The 20640-nt window shown below is 40.2% G+C and overlaps 1 protein-coding gene across 1 annotated transcript in view; it reads right to left on the reverse strand.

Annotated features, from left to right (window-relative positions):
• Window positions 1–20640, reverse strand: part of LOC132827995 (protein phosphatase 1 regulatory subunit 7-like) — a 57671-nt gene that overhangs the window by 28550 nt on the left and 8481 nt on the right. The window contains exons 6-9 of the mRNA XM_060844848.1: window positions 10717–10788; window positions 10562–10617; window positions 2623–2746; window positions 1599–1681 (exon numbers count right to left, since the gene is read on the reverse strand). Coding sequence (XP_060700831.1) covers window positions 1599–1681; window positions 2623–2746; window positions 10562–10617; window positions 10717–10788 — 335 coding nt within the window. The remainder of the gene's footprint in view (window positions 1–1598; window positions 1682–2622; window positions 2747–10561; window positions 10618–10716; window positions 10789–20640) is intronic.

The following is a 20640-nucleotide window of genomic DNA, read 5'->3' on the forward strand; positions in this document are numbered from 1 at the left end:
AATTCTGGTCATCCTGCAACAAGAAGGATGTTATTAAACTGGAAAGGGTGAAAAAACTATTTACAATGACATTTCCAAGACTGGAGAGTTTGAGTTATGGGAGAGGCTGGATAAGCTAGGACTTTTCTTTCCCCTGGAGCACTGGAGATGACCTTATAGAGTTTTATAAATTATGAGGGCCAAAGCTAAGGTGAATAGTCAAGGTTTTTTTGCCAGGGTTGGGTTGTCCAAAACTAGAGGGCATAAGTTTAAGGTGGGAGGAGAAAGTGGGGCAAGCTATTCGCACAGGGTGGTGGCTTGTATGAAATGAGCTGCCAGAGGAATTGGTAGAGGTGGGTACAATTACAACATTTAAAAGGCATTTGGACTGGTGCATGGATAGGAAAGATTCAGAGGGATATGGGCCAAATACAGGAAAATGGAACTAATTAAATTTTGGAAAAGTGGTCATCATTGATGAGTTTCTGTGTTGTATGACTCCATCCCAAGTTCTGGATTTTCCAATCAGGATGAAAGCTGACTCTCAGCATCTACTCTACAAAGACCTCTAAGGATGTTATACAGTTCAATAATATCACTTCTCATTTGATTCTCCAAAGAATATAAGCACATTCTACTCAGTCTGTGGAATGAACATAGTTTCCATTAGGTTAATATGAAATTAGGATCCCCTTTTAAGGGAAACTATATCTGTCAGTGCACTGACTCTATCACAATCCTTCATGATGCTGAACATCTTTACTAAATCACCACAAACTCAGCTTCTCGGGTCTCTCTGTATCATTTAATATAAAAATATTGCAATCGTCGATGCTAAGAGACTGTGCCCTGGATAGTTCATATATATTAGAAACCTAATGCATTCCCACCTACTCAAAAGGCTAGGGTACAATTTTCCAATTGCTGATAGGACTCTGGTAACTTCCCCAAGTAGCCACGTTTGACTTGGCTGGGGTGTTTTGAGTGAAAAGTCGACAACAGGCTAAGAAGTTGGACAAAAATTTATTTACACAGACTAAATCAGCTGTCAAATGGCATCTCTAGACTGCCTTTCTGGGTGACTCAAAGTATACTACATTCTTTTATTATATATTGTTTACACATTTTAACAACTAATTAATATGGTCAAGAAAAGCAGTGACCCTAATACTGATCCCTCTAAATCCCACTGTATGCATTATTCAAGAGCAAAATCAACAATTCACCACCACCTTTTTCCTATCACCTAGCTAACTTCACATTGATGCCACCATTATCCCTCTTATCCCACGGGCTTTAATTTTGCTGGCAAACCTATTTTGCGGCACTGTCAGATACAATTTGGAAGTCCACATTCACCACATTGACCCTCTATATTATCTTACCAAAAAACAGCAAATAAATTAATTAGAAAAAAATGACCTTAACAAAGCTGTGCTGCCTTTCTTAAATAAACATAGAATTGTTAGTAGTGGACAATTGCTAAAAAAAAAAATTAGAAGCAGGAATTTATATGAGCTGTATCTGGAAAGTGGGAGACTATGAACAAATTAAAATCAGACTTCTTTTCTTCAATACTTTGTCAGTTAATACAAGTCTTACAAATATATGGTTCTCACATGGTTTCATCCTCCTCTGATGTTTCAGCTATGTTGCCAATTAAATTCAGTTCCACTAGGTGGAAGCACCGCATCAGAGATTTCTTGAAAGAAAAGAATATTGACATAATAAGTTCTTGAACTCAGCCGATCACAGAACAGCTGCAATTAACATTTTTCTGAAAGGTCAAACATTATTTTCATTAGATAGGCATGCTGATCTACATTATATGGTATGTAACACTCAAATGATAATAAATTACCAGTTTGTTCTCAATATCGTAGAAAATACAAACTAATAAATCAATGAACTAATGTTCTCTTGGTAATTTGATTGTACAGAGATTGAGAATTGCTTTAAAAAGGGCAATTTTTCAAGGAATTTTGTTTTGTACTCATCAGGACAATTCACAACAATAGGAGAAAGTGAAGATGGCAGATGCTGGAGGTGAGAGTCGCAATGTATGGCACTGAAAAAGCACAGCAGGTCAGGCAGCATCCAAGGTACAGGAGAATTGGTGTTTCAGGCATGAGCTCTTCATCAGGAATGTATCAAAGTAAAGAGAAAACAATATTTTTACTGTATGAAACAAGTCATTATTTGGAGATGCCGGTGTTGGACTGGGGTGTAGAAAGTTAAAAATCACACAACACCAGGTTATAGTCCAACAGGTTTAATTGGAAGCACTAGCTTTCGGAGTGCAGCTCCTTCATCAGGTGGTTGTCCGTGCTCCAAAAGCTAGTGCTTCCAATTAAACCTGTTGGACTATAACCTGGTGTTGTGTGATTTTTAACTTTGTATGAAACAAGTGTTGATTGGTTGACAATTGAACCCTGGTGGAGGTATGTCATGAAGAATGCACCAGTTAATGATTAAGCTGATAGTGCACTCTTCTCCCAAACAATTGTTTTTCCTTAATATTGGTAATTCTAGAAGAGTGCAAGATGACAAGTATGAACAAAATTTTTCTTTCATCAGCAAAATCAAAGTCCTATTTATCACTCAGGCAACCATTCCGTACGTTTATGAAACAATTAAACTTACTAGACCCTCCCTGACGTCAATGTCATTTTTGACTACATTAAGAACTTCGAGGTTAGGGAATTGTTGAGCAAAGCTGCTAACAGACTTCAGCTGGTTATCAGCAAGATTCAATTCCTGCAAAGAACTGAGAAACACCAACTGTGAGCATAATAAAAATAGTAGCTGGAAGACTGAGAAATCACAGGAAGGATAATGTGCCTCCTTATGTACATCATCAAATTAACAGCTATCAACACACTGAAATGAGTTTTGAATTTTAATCATGTAATACCTTTTTAGTTAACAAAATACTATTTTCAAAAGTCATTTCGAAGGTTGTAATATTGTGATATTACCCTGCTGGAAGAGAAAGCAATACCAAGAGAATTATGATTATGTTGATCAACATCAGACAATAATGCACTCTCACAGTGTGTTCACACTCCAAGAAAAAGTCGAAGTAGCAACACCATTCACAACAATATTTCTTCAACTGGAAAAAGCAAAGGAAAACAGGTAAGAAAGGAAGATGTCTGAAGGCCTGCTGGCCAGTTATGAGTCACAACAATATTCCATAAAGATATCATTTGCAGGAATACCTCTTGATTAAAATAAAGCCAAATATGTATTCAATATCTCTTAATTAAAATTGAGCTAATTAATGTGTTATTCATTCAAACAGTACAATCCACCTCAAAACACTCATCTGAGTTTGTGCTTTGTGGGCAGGGAACAGGAGCAGGTATTTTTGGGTCTCAAACCCACCCTCAGGGGACCAGGAATTTTGACCATGCCATCTCCTTAACTAGCTTATGGCAGGTTAGCAGCAGCATGTGAGGGGCTCTTATTACATAGTGGTAGCGTCTCTGCCTCTGAACCACCTACTCCAGGGGTCTGTAATAACATCTCTGAGAAGGCAATTAGAAAATATCTAGAAGTAAGGATTTTGAAGTTGGAGGGCTGATCCAAGGCCTCCTGATTTCAAAGCAGCACACAGCTGCAGTGATTCAACATGATGATGCACTATCAGGAACATTTTTTAAAAATTCAAATAAAAACAGAAGCAGCAGCTAGGTCACTACTGCTGAGAGAAGTGCGAGGGGAGAAATCCATCTGGCTGCCCATGCACCCAAGTGGGCAGGGAGGGCGTGTAGGCATGCTTGTGTCACAGGCCTCATTGGCCTGCCTCTAGGTGCTCATCCCCAACGCAACTAAACTGTCCCATCACACCATTAAATTCGAGGCTAGCTGGAAAGTCCTTTAACTACGTGTTGATCTTGGCAGGGTGCAAGACCCCTTCCCATTCTATCTGCAATTTCCTTTAACCCAAAGAATACTTGATCCCAGTAAATCAATTTCAGTGTAGGACATAGCAAGCTCACTGCAAGGAGCAAACTGGAATAAGAACTTAAAATTTGTGCATCTTGTTGTGACCTTGGCATCTCAAAGTTCTTTACAAACAATGGATTTTTTTCGAAAGTGCTGTTGTTGTTATAACACATAGAAAAGCAACTGCTGAATTCTGCAAGGCAAGATTCCAGAATCAGCAAATGATTAGATAATCTATAGCATTCTCTGGAGGAAAAAATGTTGTCCAGAACACTGGATAGGGTGCTGTGGGAATTGTTGCTTTGACTGAGCAGGAAGAGGTTTTTGACTTATCCAAAACACTGCTGCATTCTCTCAGTACTCTTGGTGACAGTGTAGGCTATGTACTTAGATCCATTGTGGATCTTCTGAAGCTGAAATGTAACACAGGACCCCCACACTGCATTAGGCTACTGCGATCCCCATACATTCTTGTCAGTACCTCAAAAGATCTGCAGCAGACTTATTTGACCAACTGCACCACTTTCCAGCATTTCCCATGCAAATGTTCCATCAGGAGTAGCGCATACTCGCGTAGAGGTGCTTAGACGCCACAATCAGACCAGCTTCTAATCGGGTGTTTCAGTTGTCTTTTGAACCTTCCTACTTATTGGCAAGTAAAATAACTCACCAGAAATGCCATGTCCTTCCTCCACGGTGTGAAGAGAATGCATATGGGGAGCCTTTGCCTAGTTTTGGTCTAAAGCTCCAGTTTCATCTGCAAAAATCTAAGCTTTCAATGATCTTGGAACAGCTTCAGCCTCCTTCATGGTCATTTTCAACTCCTCAAACATATGCTACATCTCAGCCAGACTCATCTGCCATCAGGTGAATCCTGCTGACTGTACAAGAAATGCAACATGAGACTTGAACAGACAGAAGGTCCAAGGATCATGAAGCAAGGATTCTTTACTCCACTGGCATCAGGACAGGAAGAGAGATTAAAGATAAACAAAAAAATGTGTATATATATATACACACACACACACGTTGTGCATGAAACAAAGCTTGTGAGTTACACTTGGCTGCAGAATCTTTTCTCTATCTGCTCCCCTTTCCTTTCAGTTCTTGTTCCACCAAAGGCACCTTTTTGTCAGCAAGAATCCAGTCCAAGGGTCCAGCTGTCCTCCCTCACCACTGCCACCTTCGTGTGGGGGTCCCAGCGAAGTGCTGAGTTTGCTTGCTCAGTTCTCACCAGCGCTACCTGCTGCTGGTTCCTTTACATAGAGGTGAAAATGTTAACTAACTGAGCCAAGGCTGACATTATCATGACACCACACACACCACTTTGCTTTACATCCACAGGTTACAGAAAATCTGTACCTCACACAATACCAAAATCAAACTGGTTCTTACAGAACTCAAACTAAAAACAGGAGTTCCCATTCAGCTTTCAGTACAGTACGTTGGCCTTGTTGCACTGCGTACTCAATTCTATTGAATCACAACCAGATCTGGCAAATTTTAATGACTAAAAAGTACATTGTTTTCTGAGTGCTTGCATGTTGATTTATTTTCCTTACTATTTTGCACCAGTTAACTTTCTTGAACATAAATCCAGGTTTCTATTCCTAGAATGCTGATCAAAACGTTATAAGAGTAGCATATTGTTTAACAGAAGAAAAATGTGATTGTAGTTTTATCAGGATTTATAACACAAAACCAAATGAAGAAAACACCCTGCAACTGAATGAACAACTACTCAGCCTCAGCATGCAAAAATAAAGCATGGGAGTTACATGAATTTGCAGCTGGTAAAATTTAATATCTTTTCTCATTCTCCTGGTCCAAGAAGGGGTTGTGAGGTGAGGCATTTCACAGCTTTTTTTTCTTTATTCTTTCATGGAACGTGAGTGCCGCTGGCTAGGCCAGCATTTGTTACCCATTCCTATTTGCCCTTGAACTGAATGGCTTGTTCAACCACTTCAGAGGGCAGATAAGAATTAACCACACTGCTGTGGGTTTGGAGTTCATATAGGCCAGACTGGGTAAGGACATTAGATTAATTTCTCAAAGTACAATATTGAGCGAGATGGGATTTTACAACTATTGATGATTCTTTATTACTGAGACTAGATTTATATTCCAAGTTTATTAAGATTCTACAATGAAGTCTACTAGGACTTGAGAACATGTCAGCTTTTAGTTATAATAATTTGCTCAGTACTCAGCCTAGGATAACAGCAATCCTCTAATTCTAGCCTCTTAAGCATCTCCAATTTTAATCACTCTACTATCAGTGGTTGTGCCTTCAGCTACCAAGGTCCTAATTCCCATCACGCTTCCCCCGCACCCCAAAACAATTCTACCACTTTACCTCTTTTTACTCCTTTCAGCAATTTTTCAAATCTACTTTTTTGCCCAAGCTTTTGGTTACCTACCCTTACATGTCTTTCTGTGCCCATGTTTCATATTTTGTTTCATCATGCTCTTGCGAAATGCCTTGGGAAGTTTTTTTGTTAAAGATGCTATATAAATGTAAGTTGTTTCTATCTGGGTAGTGACAGATTTAAACTAGAGACGCTATTCAAGGACTGAACTTGCATTATTCACTGAAATATAAACTTATAGCTCAATGCCCATAAGAGTAAAAGACAATGAGATCTGTAGAACACACAATGCAATTACCCAAAGGTTCAGACAGAGTAAACATTCAAGACAAATTTGCCCATTTTAAATGATTGAAATGACATATAGATTTAAATGTAATCTTTTAGGTAGTGGTACTTGTAAACAAATAGCTTTTGTATTTTTTTAAGAGAAAAAATTATCTTGTTGCAACTATATGAGATTTGGCTGTGCAGCTGATGCCACTTTTCAGTAATTACATGCATGCACGCAGATTTCACATTAAAGCTTTTGGCTCTGGATTTACATAAAAGACTTACTGTAATCTCCAGAGACTTGAAAGCTGAATCAACGAGGCTGAAACAATACATCACCAGGGACATCTGGTGCCGAAGATGTATGGCTACAGGCATGAAGACTGGACAGCAAACGAAATTGAAGCCAGTAAAAATTATCCAAAGAATCTCAACCATTGCTGTAATGATTTGCCTGTTTAATCTACACCCTTGTGGTTTCCAAAAGAGAGTTTGCCAAGTCTAAATCCAAATTTTGACAGGACAAGGTATTGGGAATCCTTGACTTGAATTTGGAGGTTCGTTCCCATCAAAATAAATTCTGGTTAAACCTAGGCAACCACCGCATTTAGTTTACAAGACATAAAACCAGGTGGGGTGGGTTGAAAGAAATTACAAATATTTTAAGCCTGATTTTAACCTAACAGAGTCAGGTCAAGTCAGCTGATTCATATATTCCATGCCCCATTTTTCATTCTGATGACTTCAATGAAATGAACATCAAGCAAGGTGTAAAACATGATTGTGACCCAAACTCTCCCAGCATAAAACTGGTGTTTCTCTATTATGGAAATCTTCAGACAATCTAATTAAAAATTGTGCGACCACACCATCAATGCAGCATCCCCTCCCCCCACCAAAATGTCTCCCAAGAAAAACAAAGCATTCCAATTGCAAATAATGCTGTCATCATGAGCCATTTCATTTGCAGTTACTGAAGTCGTGGCATCTTATGCTGATATGTAGTTTTTGGCTAGAAGATTTATAAGAAATGCGGATTTTTGAGATTAGCATCTGAACCACACACAACCTTAGCCGTCAGTTAGACTCAAGTTTCAGTAATGATAGATAACAGCTAACTGGCACATGGATTAACAGATTTCATCACATTTGCTGAAAACACATTTCCCACACAATTGAGGGAAGTCCCAGCTGAGTAGATAATGTACCTGGCACAAGTCTGGTATAAGATTTGACCCAAGTCAATATCTGGTCTTGGAGTAGTAGACTGTCATTTCATAAACTGTCATTTCTTCACGGTATATTATAGCAGCCAATGTGGAGACCTCACTACTTAACCTAAAAGCAAAAATCTGCTCTAAGTTTAGCAATGCAATTTAATGCAGCGAGAGGTAACACAACAGTAACATAGGCCATCCACTAGAATACAAAGCTCCGCTTAGAGTCCAAACTTGCAAAAACAACCAAACATTGTGAATAACAATGAAAGAGCCATTCACCTGCAGTTAGTAGCACTGCGTGAAAGGAAAGGTGCCCTAAAGTTGCTAGCGTCCCAGCTGCATTATCACAGAACTCAGCAAAGCTGCCTCTGTGCATTTATCCGAATATTCGATAGCTTCCCTCCCTTTTGTTTTATAGGCTTCGGTTACCTCATCATGCTAACCCAGGTGATCAATATTCACACAACAGCCCAGCAAGCTATTCAACTGTAGGTTATGATAGATTAGCATAATCCTGTCCTCCCATATTTGCATACCGCAATATGGATGGCCAAGATGACCGGTAAGTGGAAAAGTGACCAGGGCAAGAACCCTAACTGATTTTCTTCTAACTGTATGCTGGCTTTGGCTTTGTAGATAGCACATGCACCTCTGTCATAAGCTTCTAGGTTCCGGTCTCACACTAGGCCTGAGCACAAAATCTAGACTGACATTCCAGTGAAATACTTGACGGCGTGCTACACTGTAGGAAGTGCTATCTTTCAGAACAGGCTTTAAGCTAACTGCATGGTGTTATTTTGAAGAACAAAGGAGTTGATCTCTGGCATCCTCATCAACATTTATCCCAAAATCAACATTGTGGAAATAGTTTCTCTGATTTTTTTTTTGATTATCTGATCATTATGACATTGCAGTTTGTGGCAGCTGTGTGCAAATTACCACTACATTTTCTACAATGACAACAATGACTACACTTCAAATGTAGTTCATTGGCTGCAAAGTGTTTTGGGATGTCTGCCAGTTGTGAAAATCACCACACAAATAATTTTTTTTCCCCTAATTCAAGGCCACATATCGGTAACTTAGCTAGACTTCGAAGTGGTGATTACTTATCCTGGCAGTGAACTACAACATAATGCATTGTATTGGTTTTCTTTGTTGCTGAACTGGCATAGCAAATAGAGCTCGGGAGCTATTATGTACAAATTCAAGTGCCAGTATTCCTTAAACAATAAATTCTGAATTTGTGCATGGGGGACTAAGGAGAAAAACAATCAGCATTCCCAACTAGTGATCCCTGCTAGAATTTGGTGCAGGAACAGTAAGAGAGAACAAGGCATGGTTGTAGACAGTGATGGAAGGCAGGCAACAAGATAAAGAGGGAAATGTAGACGATTGAAAAAGTAAGAGACATATATAGACAAAGGAACCAACACAGGTAGGATTTCTGGTTTTAAGTTCAGAAATCATTAGAAGAAGGGGCAGTCTTCTGAGTGACAATGCTGGCAAAAGTAAGTAGGAACGAGAATGGTAGGGATATGGAGCAGTTTGAAAAAGGAAGGCAACGCCTTTGTTTCAATAAGGCTATGTTTAACAGTTTTAGTGCAAGATGATCTTTGCAGTCTAAAACCCAGTCAACAATTAATCTGATACACCTACCATTTAAAGACGACGCTTGAAGAGTAACAGGCATGGATAATATCCTTTCAGCACATCAAAATTGCTACATTCACTGTTCTCAATGTTCTTTTCCTCATCTCCCCCACCCCACCCACCACCCACACCCTTTTCAGCCTCAAATTACATGCAATTATGAATAATTTAGTGCTCAGGTGGTGGAGATTAATTCAAAAGACAAACGCAGCCTGTAAATTATAGGGCTAGCCTTATGCAGTATTTTGTAATGCTACACAGCATGTATGCTTTGCAGCCAGAGTACTGAGCTGTCTTTGCAAGAGGGGGTGACAGTTTTAGGAATTCAGTGGTTCACTTGCTCAGCATGAAGTAAAAAAAGGTTGACACATGAAAGCAATAACAATAAAAACATGAATGCACTTTCTAACAGCACATTGGAAAGCAGCTGGAGGCACGCAAGGACAAGATGAGTTATTATCTACCAATACCCCATCTGGCCTGCAAACAAATGAGAAAGATTAGCGTTTATGAAGAAGGGAATAAATTTTAGATAACTGGTTTTGCAATAAACACTTGGATGAATATCAAATGCCTAAAATGAAACCATGATCATTTAATAGTGATTTTTATGTCTAATGGAGCATGAAATAGATGCCCAATAGCTTCAACTGCCATCAGATTTGGACCGCATGACAGACTGCAAACGAGGCAGTACTATGGAAAGCACACTAACTCAGTAGTAGTTTACTTAATTTGCAGCATCATGTAAATATAATTAAAGGATGAAGCTGGTCAGGTTATTAAACATAAATAGAAATCCTACTGAGAAGAGAGACTGGATCAATACCCATAGACACAAAATGAGGATTAAAAGCTGCACGTATATCCAGTGGGGCAAAAAAAAGACAGTTAAGATATTGATTATGGTTGCAGACTTGCTATACCTATTGCATACAGGAAGTATTCTTCCATTGACAGATCTGTTCTATAATATATCTAACCACAATGTGAATCTGAAGGAGGAGATGCGCTTATAATTCATGATCGAGGCAGGTGAGCACAGCCTGTGGTACAAAGAAGATAAAGATCTCATCCAATCTTTTTAATGATTTAATGGAATAACAACAAACTCACCAAAGAGATCCAAGACATTCGGTGCAGTGCAGAACATTCCCAGAGAGGTTAACTGACTGCAGTAGAAACAGAAAAGCAATACAATTCAAGTCAACCAGTGTTGGCAAAATATATGAGATTAACTTAATTACAGTTGATTCTTTTCCATTACTCACCGTTAAAGTTTCCAGTAAAGACAACCCCCGGACCTCTGATATTTTGTTGTTGGATAAATCAAGTTCCTGTAACTGATGGGGAATAGGATAGAATTAGAAAATGCACCTAAGAACTAGAATGTGTGTTTATATATTGTCTCACCATTGAGGGAGGCCAGAGTAGTCAAAGGTTCAATTCTCCCTCAGTTTGTAATAAGCAAACTGATCACAGTCAGTGCACACGTTTAAATTCAGTGCCTATTTGATCACAAACAGTGCACACGTTAACTTCAGTGCCTATGGACAGAGGGGAGAAATGGAACATATAACAGCACAGGCCCTTCAGCACTCGATGTTGTGCCTTTTATCCTACACTAAGATCAAACTGACCTACATACCCTTCATGTTACTATCATCCATGTGCCTATCCAAGAGTCGCTTAAACGTCCCTAATGTATCTGACTCTACTACCACTGCTGGCAGTGCAGAAGGTTGGGGAGAAGGGAGGGGCTTTTGCTGCTGGTTATTATGCAGAGTCCACAGGTAGAAATCCAAGTCTACAGACGTTGGCGAAGAACAGAGCAATTTGAATAACACACTTGATCACAAATAATGGTCAGAACCAAAGTATTGGAGTCAACCCCCTGTGGAATCAACCCCTGCCAGAGTCTACACCTTCTGGGGAAGAAGGAAAGTGAGAAAATCAACACAAATATCACTGTTTAAAGAGATAAGTAAATTTTCACTATTCTTGGTTGGTCAAAAAGGTGGGAATCCAGTTGAACATAAAAGGAAATAATATTTTTATTTAAAATCTCCTTTCCTCAAATTGTAATGAAGTGTAGCTTGTCAGCAAGTGCCAGAGACTCAATTAAGTGCAAGTTTTTTACATGTGAGCCAAGACAGTAAGCATCAGCAGGCTTAGTCCTTCGGAAGAGTCATAACAGACTCAAAATGTTAACTTTAGGTCGCTCCACAGATAAATGCATGGAATTTGACCTGAGTTGCTGAGTTTTCCCAGAACTTTCTGTTTTTCACTTCAGATCTCCAGCATCCACGCTATTTGGTTTTTGTTTCAATGTATAAGCAAACTGCTCAACCAAGTGATATCACAGTGGAGTCTGGTTTATTCTTACCTGCCATCTGGTAAAAAAGTCACTTGTCATCCTATATCACTGTTGGTTCACTGTCACTGACTCAGAACTGCATCCCTAACAGCATTGTGGTCGTGGCTACACTAAATGGACTGCAGTGGTTCAAGAAAATGTCTTCTCAAGGGCCATTAGGGATTGGCAATAAATTCTGGTCCAGTCAATGGCACCCACATCCCTGAATATGTTAAGTAGTTAAGAACAACCTCATAATTTAATTTTCCCTCAACACAGGAATGCTGAAGGTAACTGTTCGACCTTTTTAACTAGTTTAAATCAGTGGAAATGTTCTTAGGAGCCAAACAAATGGGTCTCTTGGTCAGAGTTTTGATCCACTTTATCTGCTTATGGCGTAAGACATCTAAAGGAGGAGGGTCATTCGGATGTTGCCTGGTATGGAGGTTGCTAACTATGAAGAGAGGTTGAGTAGATTACGATTATTTTCATTACAAAGACAGAAGTCGAGAGAGAACCTGATTGGGGTCTACAAAATCATGACAGGAATAGACAAGGTGTGTAGCAAGAAGCTTGTTCCCAAGAGTGGGGGGCTCAATTACTAGGGGTCACAGGTTTAAAGTGAGAGGGGAAAAGTTTTGGGGAGATATGCATGGAAAGTTCTTGACACACAGGGTGGTGGGTGCCTGGAACACATGCTAGCCGAGGTGGTAGAGGTAGGCACAATAGCGTCATTCAAGATGTATCTAGACAGGTACATAAATGGGCAAGCAGCAGAGGGTTACAGGAAAATAGACATCAGGTTTAGACAGAGGATCTGGATCGGCGCAGGCTTGAAGGGACGAAGAGCATGTTCCTGTGCTGGAAGGTTCTTTGTTTTAAACCAAGCTGAGTTTAAATTAACATGTAGATATGAACCAACTTGAGAGAACAAAATTGGAAAATGGCACATCATTTTATTACCAACAGGTACTTTCAGTTTTTCCCACATAATAAAAGCATTAATGGGAACTGTTAAAGGCTTTGTCAAATAATAATCTGCCTGGAAACATAACTGTTTCCACCTAGTAAACCAAGTTTAGCTATTTATAATATCAGGATAGATAATGAAAAAAATGATCAAAGTTTCTACATCAAGTAATTTTCATCATTACAGCACAGCAACACAATCTCAGCAGTCAGAGGGGGCAGCTCACTGCTGATTGATTTTACACTCTGGGCCTTTTGTCCTGCTAGTTGTACAAAACAAACAATCTACAACTGAATTGCACCTTCTGTGATTAGATTTGCTACACCAGAGGACACATAGCACAGGACCAGTGAGTATCCTAAATCAGCAGTAAAATGACATACCAAGCACTAAGCTTTATTATCGGAAGGGTAGATTTAAAAAGGACAAATGTAGCATTAAATCTGTATCAAACCTTGATTAGATCACTTAAATAGTACTGCATACAGTATAGCTTTCTACACAGTATTTATTATCAGCCATTAATATAGATAACCAATACACAACTGGTTTCTATGATTCACACAACAATATAGTTATTTCTTGGGGTATTGTGGTAGTGTCTTTACTCCTGAGCCAGGAGGCCTGGGTTCAAGTCCCAGTGGCTTCAGAGGTATGTGTAATCAATTTAAATTACACAATATCTATGTGCATTTCTAGGGATATAGTGGTATTCTATGTACAATGTAGTGTCACCCACGTGCCCACTGAAGGCTTTATTTTTCTTTAACATCTCGCCATATCTTAGGTGCATTCACAGGGTGTACAGCTGGGTTGGAGCAAGCCTGCCCTCCATCACATATTTGCAATTTGACTGTCATTTTATCTGTAAGATCAAGAATCAAATGACAGAAGCTACTTTTCTTTAGCATTATAACATGCTAAAATCCTGTGTGAAGGAGTGATACTCTTTACCTGATGTCCATTGAGGCATAACATGATTTTATCATTAAATGTGGGAGCACCAGATCTTGCGAAGCTTGGTAACATTAATATTAACATTAATATTTACTGCCCTCTTGTGTCACCAGTTGGACTTGAAAGTTTGGGCAAACAACTTTAGGAGAATTTGTTGTTAGAGAGTCCAGACCCAGTGAGCATGTCCTGTCCAGATGCAAGCTCACTGTTCTAGGTTTCAGCTTCCACAGGGTTGGGGGTCACAGCCATGGTGGAGGTGAAGGTGGAGGGATCAGGCACCTCTGTAGTATTCTGGGAAGAGTTTCAGGGGAAACATTGTGTAGATCCTCTTTCAGCTGTCAGTCTGCTGGCATTATCCGGTGACCTTGTGAGGGAGGGGCACCTGGAGTTTTATCAAAGTTCCTTATACCCCTGTCACCTTGCTGCTGATGCTAAAACAATGCTGTGCAAGTCTGCATGCAGTTTTGCCAGACATTGAGCATTCTGGTGGTCCTACCTTGCCATGGCAGCTGCCAATCTGTACATGTCAAGAGCCCAACAGCTTGTGCAAGCAGAGTCATCATGACATTGATAATATTTGTTAACTCCTCCAAACTTTAACCAAGTTTATTGAGCATTTCCAATAAACCTTCCTGCTGTCTTTGTGTATTTTTGTCCATTTTCATCAAGTTATTAATTGCTTACACCATGGGATCATCATCTCTTTTGGACTGAGTAGGTGCTGGCTGTCTGGCATTTCCAGCAACCTTGGAGAGTTTCTTCCATGGCCAGCTGCATAGACATGCCAGTAACATGGTTGTCAGATTGTGTTCCTGAGTGTAATCTAGACAAACTACTCAGTCAAGTAAAAGTATGTGACGTGGTGGAGAGTGCAGGAGGAAGTTTTACTCGTGCATCCTATGGAGAAATCCCTGACTATAATCAGTACCAGTTATCAATAACCACATAACGGTGCCTATGATCTACATGGTGTTTGTGCAGCTATACTTTTTAAGAGCAAGATTTTTTAGATCTTAAAGTTTTGTACCTAGGTTCTTGTACCTAAGATGGTACCTTGTGTGGCGATATTATACACTCTTCACTGTTCTCTTGTACTTTTGTACTTGCGTACATATGATAATAAAATCAAATAATCATTATAGGGAGTCTATAGGCACCGCACATGTGCGCTATCATCTATGTGGTACTTATATATCTATAATCCTCACAGGGAATCTATAACCCACACAGACTTTTTACAATACATGTGAAATTTAAATATTTATAGTTAGCACTGTGTATTTATAATCACACACACACACACACACACACACACACACACACAATGTTTATACGTCCTTAATCAGCAATGTTTATTTACAACCCATACATGCAGTGCTGTGACCTACATGGTGTTTTTATATACGTAATCAACATCATATAGCTATAACCCCCTACACACAGAGACCTGGATATATATGGTGTTCATATATCTATAATCAGCCCAAGCAACTATAAATAATACTTATATTGTTTACGATCTACAAGGTGCTTATGTATCTATATTTAGCATTGTGTATCTATAACCCAAACACAGTCTCTATGATCTGAACAGTGTTTACAGATGTATAATCTGCACGGAGTACCCATACATCACATACAATATCTATGATCTACAGTGTTTATATAGGTTGCAGAGTGGCTCAGTGGTTAGCAACGCTACCTCACAACATTAAGGATCTGGGTTTGATTATACCCTTGGGTGACTTTTTGTGTGGAATTTGCACATTCTCCCTGTGGATGCATGGGTTTCCTCACACAGTCCAAAGATGTGCAGGTTAGGTGGATTGGCCATGCTAAGTTGCCCTGTGTTGTCCAGGGATGTAGGGGTTAAGTGGATTAGCCATGGGAAATGTGGTGTTACAGGGATAGGGTACGGAGGTGGGTTTGGTTGGGATGCTCTTGGAAGGATAAGTGCAGACACGATGAGCTGAAATGGAGCACAAATGTCCACATGGCATATTTGTCTAAATATTTTTGTGCCTTTTGTCCTATATAGATGGCAATTTAAGTAAGATTTACATCCCATTATCAGTCAGGAAAATGTAAAACATCAATAGACCACCACATTCAGGCTGAAGATTATTACTCTAGACAATTCATGTATTTTGTAAATCAACCTGAATGGACAACTTATGGCATGCTGGAACATGGGACTTAAACCTCAACCTTCTGGACCACAGTTGGGACACTACCACTGTGCCACAAGAGTCTCTCCAAACTGTTTTGTAAATAACACTATACAGAGACAAAATAAGTGAGCTCCCTATTAGGAAGTTTCTTCATTCTGAAACATTCATAGCTCAAGAGAGTTGCTGGATTCTAGTAGCATTCTGTCCTCTTTGAAGATGAAACCATTTATCACTCCTGATTAAGTCAAATATTGAAAGAAAAAAAAGCACTGAAGACAACCCATCACTGCCCCCTTGAACAATGTCTCTCTCTTACATTCAGTCTCCTCATATCATTCAAACAAATTGTCAACATCACAACAATCCAAAACAGGAAGTAAATTAACCAGTGAGCTTCCTGAGAAGATCCAATGGGTGAATGTGGCTCATTAATGTCATTTACATAAGGCCTGTGGTCCAACATCTGGTGCACCTCACATCTATTCATCCAAACACAGGGATTGTTCCCTGTACCTGCTTATCACATTGCCTCACACGTTTACATCATCCTTTAAATGGATGGAAGAGCTAGTTGTGAAACTCCTCCCATGTGGAAAAAACTACAGTGAATTGACCATAATCCATAATAGCAATGTATTATAGTTGCTGGGATCTAGTACTTGTTGATCTAACACTCACATACAATTGTACTGCCGAGTGTGCAATAGTCTTTGGCTGTTCCCAAATGAAACACTCTGTAGAATTTACTGTGCGAGACAACCTCCTCAGAAAGTCTGAGCATCTGCTCATGTGCAAATAATTGCCTGATGATTGAATTTAAAATATGCCTCCCAGATTTAGCATTGCCTTGTCTGTTTTTTGATTCTTAGATCTCAAAGCATTTAATGCAGTTGAGGGAAGAGTTCATTTGAGGTATGTCAAATGTGCACATGAAAGACATTAACAAGATTAGGCACAGCAGCCGACTGTTCTTCCAGATCTTGCCGATTCTGGATACGTGGTCAAGTGGCTGTTCAATGCGTTCAAGGTGCTACTACAACTTTCTTTGAAAAGCATGTCCATTAATTAGTTTTGCTAGTTGTTTCTCAAGAGGCAAATAGCATTTGTGATCTCTAGCAATAATGTATTGGCCACTCAACATACATCTGTAGTATGTAGCTCCTTTAATGCTTTTTATCCACATCATTAATCTCCACAAGGTATTGTTTCTGGGTGGCTGCTTGCATCAATTTGTATTTGTGCCATGAATTATGCAGTTTAGTGACTGCTGCACAGCACTGGTTCGGTATCTTATTCTTGTCTAACCAACTTTGTTATTTTTCTAGAACATGACCAATGAAACACTAATGTCTAGGAACATATTTTTTAAAATTCATTTATGGGATGAGGGAACTGGGTGTTATTGGCTGGCCAGCATTAGTTGCCCTTGAGAAGGGAGGTGGTAAGTTGCTTTCTTGAACTGCTACAAATCACATCTGTAGGTTGACCCATAGTGCCCTTTTGTGGGGAGGGGGTGGAAGAAGTTCCAGGACTTTGACCCAGTGACAGTGAAGGAATGGGTGATATATTTCTGAGTCAGGATGGTGAGCAGCTTGGAGGGAACTTGCAGAATAGTGGTGTTTCCATGTATTTGCTGCCCTTGTCTTTCTAGATGGAAGTGGTCATGGGTTTAGAAAGTGCTGTCTAAGGATCTTTGGTGAATTTTTCTGATGCTTCTTATTGATGGTACACACTGCTGCTACTCAGTGACACAGTTGGAGGGAATGTAAGCTTGTAGATATGGTAACAATCAGCAGGCTTCTTTGTCCTGGATGCTGTCAAGCTTCTTGAGTGTTGTTGGACCTTCACCCATCCAGACAAGTGTTCCAACACCCTCCTAACTTATGCCTTATAGATGATGGATATGCTTTAGGGAGTCAGGAAGTAAGTTATTCACCTCAGTATTCATAGCCTCCAACTGGCTCTTGTAACCACTGTGTTTATGTAGGGAGTCCAGTTGTGTTTTTGGTCAATGGTAACCCCAAGGATGTTTACAGTGGAAAATTCAGTGATGGTAACACCATTGATTGTAAATGGAGAGTGGTTAAACTGTTTCTTAATGGTGATGGTCATTGCCTGGCATTTGTATGGCATGAATGTCACTTGCTACTTGTCAGCCCAAGACTGGGTATTGTCCAGGTCTTGTTGCATTGCCCAAGGAACTCCTGCAGAGGTGTCCTGGAACTGAAATGACTGACCTCCAACAACCACAACCATCTTTCTATATGCCAGCTATGACTAACCACAGAGAAATTTCCCTGATCATGTGGGTTCCAGTTTTGCAAGGGCTCCTTGATGTCAAGAACTGTCACTCTCACCTCACTTTGAGCATTCAGCTCTTTTGTCCATGTTTGAACCAAGGCTGTAATGAGGTTAGGAGCTGAGTGGCCCTGGTAGAACCCAAAGTGTGCATCAGTGAGCAGGTTATAAGCGAACAGGTGGTGCTTGATGGCACTGTTGATGACATCTTTCATCACTTTATTGATGATCGCAAGTAGACTGATAGAGAGGTAATTGCCAAGTTGGATTTGTCCCGCTTTTTGTGTGCAAAGCATATCTGGACAGTTTTCCATAATGTTGAATAGATACCAATGTTGTAACTGTACTGGAACAACATGGCTAGGGGAACAGCAAGTTCCGGAGCACAAGTCTTCAGTATATTACTGGAATGTTGGCAGGGCCCATACTTTGCTCTATTCAGTGCCACCAACAGTTTCTTAATATCACTTCAAGTGAATTGAATTGGCTGAAGTTCAGTATCTGTAATGCTGGGGAACACTGGAATAATTCAATGTGGATTTCACCAGTTTCCTTATTTCCCCTCCCCTCACCTAATCCCAGATCCAACTTTCCAACTTGGCAATGCCCTCTTGACCTGTCCTACCTATCTGCTCTACCCTCCTCTCTGACCTATCACTTTCACCTCCACCTTCATCTACCTATAGCATTCTCAGCAACCTTTCCCCCGGCCCCACACCCCTCCCATTTATCTCTCAGCCCCCTTGGCCCACAAGACTCATTCCTGATGAAGAGCTTATGCTCGAAACGCCGATTCTCCTGCACCACACTCTCGACTCAGCCCAGCATGGCCTACTTCTTACTCTGTGACTCTTGTCACCTGGTTATAGACAACACTACCAATTCGCCAGCCACCCAAATACAGGGAGTATAGTTCCTATATCTACCAATAGAGTCTTGGAATAGTTTTGTACATTTCATTGGTATGACCTCTCATTGTTCTAAACCCTGGAGAATACAGACACAATATACGCAATCTTTACTCTTAGGATCATTTCACAATTCTTGCAAGTAACTTGGGTAAAACTGGTTACATTTTCTTTATGGCATGCATATCTTTCCTTGGGTCAGCAGGCCACCACTACATACAATACTGCAGATGAGTTAACCAACTGCAGCAATGCATCTCAATTCGACATTCAATTCCTCCGGAATAAAGGCCATCAAACCATTTGACTTCTTAAATGTATCCAAAAAGCACCATCACTGACTTCTGAACAAGGGCAACCAAGTCCCTTTAGACATCAACAGTTCATAATCTCTCATCATTTGTATTTCTGTATATCTTGCATTTCTGTTGGATCTACCCACATGGAAACAATCATATTTTCCATACTGGAGGAGAAAGTGAGGACTGCAGGTGCCGGAGATTCTAGGAGAAAGTGAGGACTGCAGATGCTGGAGATTTCTAGGAGAAAGTGAATACTGCAGATGCTGGAGATGGCTATTTTCCATATTACCTTGCTTTTGTCATGGACTTGCACACTCTTATTTTGTTGAATAGCCCTTGTCTGCTCTCTGCACATTTCTTACAACTCACAGCAGGACACAAGCAAGCCAAGAAATTAAACAGCTGATGTGCAGGAGCATTCACAGAGGTGTCACTGTGTGGTAACTAGTAGCTGCTGGATTGCTGCTGCATTCCATGACCACAACCTCTGTAATGATACATGTCAGGATGCTCAGAGGTTACACTTTTGATGATGTGAGGCAATAAATAATGTCTCTATTATGCCATATCATTCAAGGTTGACGGGGTTCCAAAGAAATACCTTTAAAGACTCCTGACCAATTATTAGCACAATCAGAATAGAACAAATGTAAAGAATGTGTGATCAGAGTTATATTTATCAGTGTTATTACTTTATATGGAGACTAAACATTTGTGCCACCATGTATGGCACATAATATTTATTTATTTATCTCTATCCAAGACAAGGTTACGACTGTGTCCCAACATCTACAGCTGAGGTAACCTGCTGACAGCATGGCCTTTGACTTTGATGATTTTTGCTGGCATCCCTGGTGTTCAAAGGCCTGAAGGATCTCACCTGCTGAGATTCTCTTCCACAGCTGCAGGAGCGCCCTCCATACTCTGACCTGCTGGAGGCGATGGGGGTCACTGGCAGAGAGCAGGTAGACCGACAGGTTACCCTGAGAGTGGCCTGGGATGAGCCATCTGGTGAACTTGACTCACGCACAATGGAGCATCCTTAACTCCTTGAGAAGGGGAACCCAGAGCCAGATTGAGGTGCCACATCTTCCTTTTGCTTCATTACTGAAGTGCACCCACGCTTTGGATCTACACTCTAAGTGAATATCCAGCAGCCATGTCACGTTATGCTGGAGGCGGGTCTCCAAAGCCATTACTCACCCTTCTTTGAGCATAGCCAAGTGCTCACTT

This window comes from Hemiscyllium ocellatum, chromosome 25, assembly GCF_020745735.1.
Source record: "Hemiscyllium ocellatum isolate sHemOce1 chromosome 25, sHemOce1.pat.X.cur, whole genome shotgun sequence".
NCBI classification, from domain to species: domain Eukaryota; kingdom Metazoa; phylum Chordata; class Chondrichthyes; order Orectolobiformes; family Hemiscylliidae; genus Hemiscyllium; species Hemiscyllium ocellatum.